Source organism: Panicum virgatum, chromosome 1K, assembly GCF_016808335.1.
Source record: "Panicum virgatum strain AP13 chromosome 1K, P.virgatum_v5, whole genome shotgun sequence".
In the NCBI taxonomy this organism is placed as follows: Eukaryota; Viridiplantae; Streptophyta; class Magnoliopsida; order Poales; family Poaceae; genus Panicum; species Panicum virgatum.
Genome location: NC_053136.1, coordinates 4,960,825 through 4,964,457, shown reverse-complemented (window position 1 = coordinate 4,964,457; position 3,633 = coordinate 4,960,825). Strand labels below are relative to the sequence as shown.

Sequence of the window (3,633 nt, the reverse complement as noted above, 5' to 3'; positions counted from 1 at the left end):
TGTGGGAGCAGCAAGCAGGGGCTCAGCTGATCTGCACAGCGGCGCTAGTGTTGCTGGAGCGGTGATGCAGGGGTAGCATGGCCGATCCAGAGAAACGGGAGAGTCGTGCGCACTAGGATTCCGCGAGGGCTCTCGGGAAGATGGGCGGAGTTGCGGAGAGCGGCGGCGGCGGCGGCCGACGCTGACAATGGGTTCCTGAATCCTAATGCGCTTGTGGGTTGTTGCGTGTTCCTCCACTTGTCTAGTGGACTTCACAATGTGGATGACAGTGGCCCACAAATAATTTGCAGCTGGGCCACGGACGTCGCGAACAACGATTTTGCGGGGCGGGTTTGCGGGACAGTATAAGAACCCGCCCCGCCTGCAACGTGACTCCTCGACGTACGAGGTGGAGTGCATCCGGCGGGAACTGGAGCGCCTTGTCCTCAAGCACAACTACCTGAGCCCCGCCGCTGGCACCGGGGTGGCGATGCCGCCGCGGCGCCACGGAACGCGCGCGGTCGCCGCCACCACTGCGGCGCTGCCACGCCGACGACGTGGTGGGCGGAGCGCGTTGGAGCTCCTCCCCACGAGCATCCGAGCTCCACCCCACGCGCGTCCGCGGGGGCCGCGAGCCCCACGTCCGAGCTCCGCTGCACACGCGTCCGCCCCATGCGGCGCGTCCGCGGCAACGGCCGAGCTCCGCCCGCGCGCGGCAACCCGTGAGTAAAAAATTCCAGAGGCACCGGAGTCTTTTCCCGTGCCAAGGCCTTGCTGGACGGTCGACGTGGAGTGCCACGACGGCAAAAATGAATCATTCGGCACTGCAGCGATGGCAAATCTATTAACTCTAAAATAAGAAGGGCATCTGAAGGACGACCACTGGCAAGAGTGGCAAATCTTTAAATTTCCCCACTTCCTCGAACCGGCACCCCCATCAATTATCAGCAGGAGGAGGACCTATTCAGAATTCAGATGATGAGGGCATGAGGCGGCGGAAGGTGAAAACACAAACCGAACAAAAAGTTACTGCCGATGAGCATGGTTGGAGGTGCGCTTTAAGCAGGGGCGCATGACCGCTATGATTAGCATCCACAGCCTTTTTCACTCCAGGAGCAGGTTAAGGTAAATCGCAGAGCATCATCTGCCACAGCAAGACAAGGAATGCATACGCAAAAGCTTTTCCGTTCTTCTCACTTGGGAAATTCAGTTCGAGAGGGTTGAGATCAATTGTGCTCACAAGCAAGTACAAGGTACAGCGGATTGAAGGATCAAAGATGGAAGGGTAGCAAAAAAAAACACACACACACACACAAGACGAGACGGACAGAATTTACAGGAGCAAAACGGGCGGGTTGTTAATCGTTTGCTCGGAAAACTCTAGCCTCACAAAGCAAAATCAGCTGCTCACCGAACTATCCTCCCAAATCGTTTCATTCTCAAACTCCAGATCTCAAACTAATCTCTCACTTACCACCCAAATTTCTCAAACTCTTTTTTGATCTGTTTTCTTCTCTCTTTTTCGGACTGAGAAACTACTAGCTACTGCTACGGCTAATGATACTAGCTTAGTCAAAGGCGATGTCAGTTACCATTGCCGAGATCTCGGCAGCTCACTCCGGCAACCGGCGTTCTCCGGCCGAGCGCGGACCGCGGCCGCGCGGAGCCGGCGTCCTTGGCCGCGGCGTCCTTCTTGTCCTTGAAGAACCCGAACACCGGCCGCGAGCAGACGGGGACGTTGAGCACGACCGGCGTGGCGCGGACGCCGGCGGAGTAGGACCGGTCCATGACGCGGGAGCGCGACCGCATCGAGGAGTGGACGCTGCCGGCGGGGGAGCTGGAGCTGCGTTCCAGGCCCTGGAACACGATCTTCCCGGAGGCGTTCATGCGCGGGGAGTCCACGGTGACGACGCTCGGTGGAGGCGGTGCCTGCGGCGTGGAGAGGCAGCGGCGGGCGGGGCTGTGGCCGGCGCGCGGGGGCGCGGAGGCCGCGGCGACGGCGGTGGGTGCGTGCGGCTGGGGCGCCGCCTGGGGGCGGGAGCGGACGAGGCGGATGCGGGGGCGCGGGGTGGGGTCGACGGAGTCGAGCGAGTGGCGCGGGAAGTCGTCGTGGTCGTGGGCGGAGGAGGAGGAGGACGACGAGAGCGAGAAGCGGGAGGAGGCGAGGGAGAGCGACGCCTCCGAGTCGGAGCTGTCGCGGAGGAGCGGCGCCGCAGAGAGGTCCGACGCGGCGGCGCCCGACGCGCGGCCGCCGCCGTTCCGCTGCAGGAGGAGGAGCTTCAGCGACCTGGCCGCGGAGGAGTTGGACGCCCTCGACGGGGTCGCCGCGGTAGCAGGAGGCGCGGGCGACGCGGACAGGGACGGCTTCTGCGGCGTCTGCACCTTCCTGAGCCGCAGCAGCTCCCGCCACCGGCTGGAGCACGTCGGCGCCTTGGGCGAGAACACGTACGGGTCGAGCGCCGCCTCGGCCGCCGCGGGATGCAGCGCCTTGACCCGCTCCGGCGTGGACGGCGGGATCTCCGCGACCAGCGCCGTGTCCCGCCGCTCCCTCTCCCGCTCCACCTCCCGGTCCCCCTCCGCCGCCGCCGCCGCCGCCTTCCCCGCGGCAGCCTGCGGCCTGAGAGGGAGCAGCTTCCCGTTGGCGAACAGCTCGTCGGCCGGCAGCATGGTGGCCGACCCCCCGAGGCTGAACTCGAAGTCGATGAAGTCCTTGGAGATCGCCGGCTCGGCCTTGGGCTCCTCCACCTCCACGACCGACGCGAGGGCGTCGCGGCCGCCGCCGAACGACAGGCGCGGGCCGAGCCACCCGAACGACATGGCTCCCGCGGCGGCGGGTCCCGCGTGCACGTTGCTAGCGACGGCGGAGGCCATTGCCGGCGGCGGCGAGGCGCATCCAACGGCGGGCGGCACGGCAGACAGCGTACACTCGGGTAGTGTACTTGACCGGGGGGCGCGGCGCGGGGCGATAAAACGTGAGGAGGCGACAGGGACAGGGGGTAACCCCCGGTAAAGTGCCGCGCGGTTATATAGCCGGGCACGGTAAATTTCCTGACGCGTGGGTCCTGTCGCCGGTCCGGCCACTGGCACGCGGCCACGTGGCTAATCCAGCGTTTGGGGTGAGGGGTTAAACAGCCGGGGCTCAATCCGTGGTTAATATTTTTGACAGGAGGGTAGGTGGTGGTAATGGTACTCCCCTCCCCCCCTCTCTCTTTCTCTCTCTCTCTTCAGCGTTTCAGAGGTTTTTGACGCGGCTCGTGTCTGTTGCGTGCCCCTCTCTCTCTAAGCACTTGCCTGGCAGTGTCAGGCGAGGCAAGTGCTGTGCTTAAATTGATGATTCAGGGCGAGGCAAGTGCTGTGCTTAAATTCATGATTCAGGGCTGTGCAGTTGCAACGTTGCAAAGCTTTACGAGTGCCGCGACAAACAAGATCAGCAGTGCCTCATTTCGTGATGAAACAGGAACAGGGTAGTAGGAGTCGTTGTTACTGTGGTACCTGATGGCGAAACGTGAACGGATTTGGAGGAATCTTCCACAAACCGGTTTGAATTCGCCAGCTGCGGCTGCACATGATGGAAAGAGCGTTTCGCTGTAACTTGCGAGGATGACCGGAGATTTTTCTTTCCGTCCGTGGCGATGGCGACGGAGCCGGCCCCCG

General features: G+C 63.0%; 1 protein-coding gene across 1 annotated transcript; it reads right to left on the bottom strand.

Annotated features, from left to right (window-relative positions):
* Positions 1-1,148: 1,148 nt before the first annotated feature.
* On the bottom strand, positions 1,149-3,203 carry LOC120660530 (zinc finger CCCH domain-containing protein 18-like). The gene has a single exon (XM_039939130.1). It carries the CDS (start codon positions 2,848-2,850, stop codon positions 1,564-1,566), a length of 1,287 nt encoding a protein of 428 aa, XP_039795064.1. The 5' UTR covers positions 2,851-3,203; the 3' UTR covers positions 1,149-1,563.
* Positions 3,204-3,633: the final 430 nt, after the last annotated feature.

What these genes read in the sequence shown, in the direction of transcription:
- LOC120660530 (XM_039939130.1), bottom strand. Translation starts at nt 2,850, where the DNA reads ATGGCCTCCGCCGTCGCTAGCAACGTGCACGCGGGACCCGCCGCCGCG.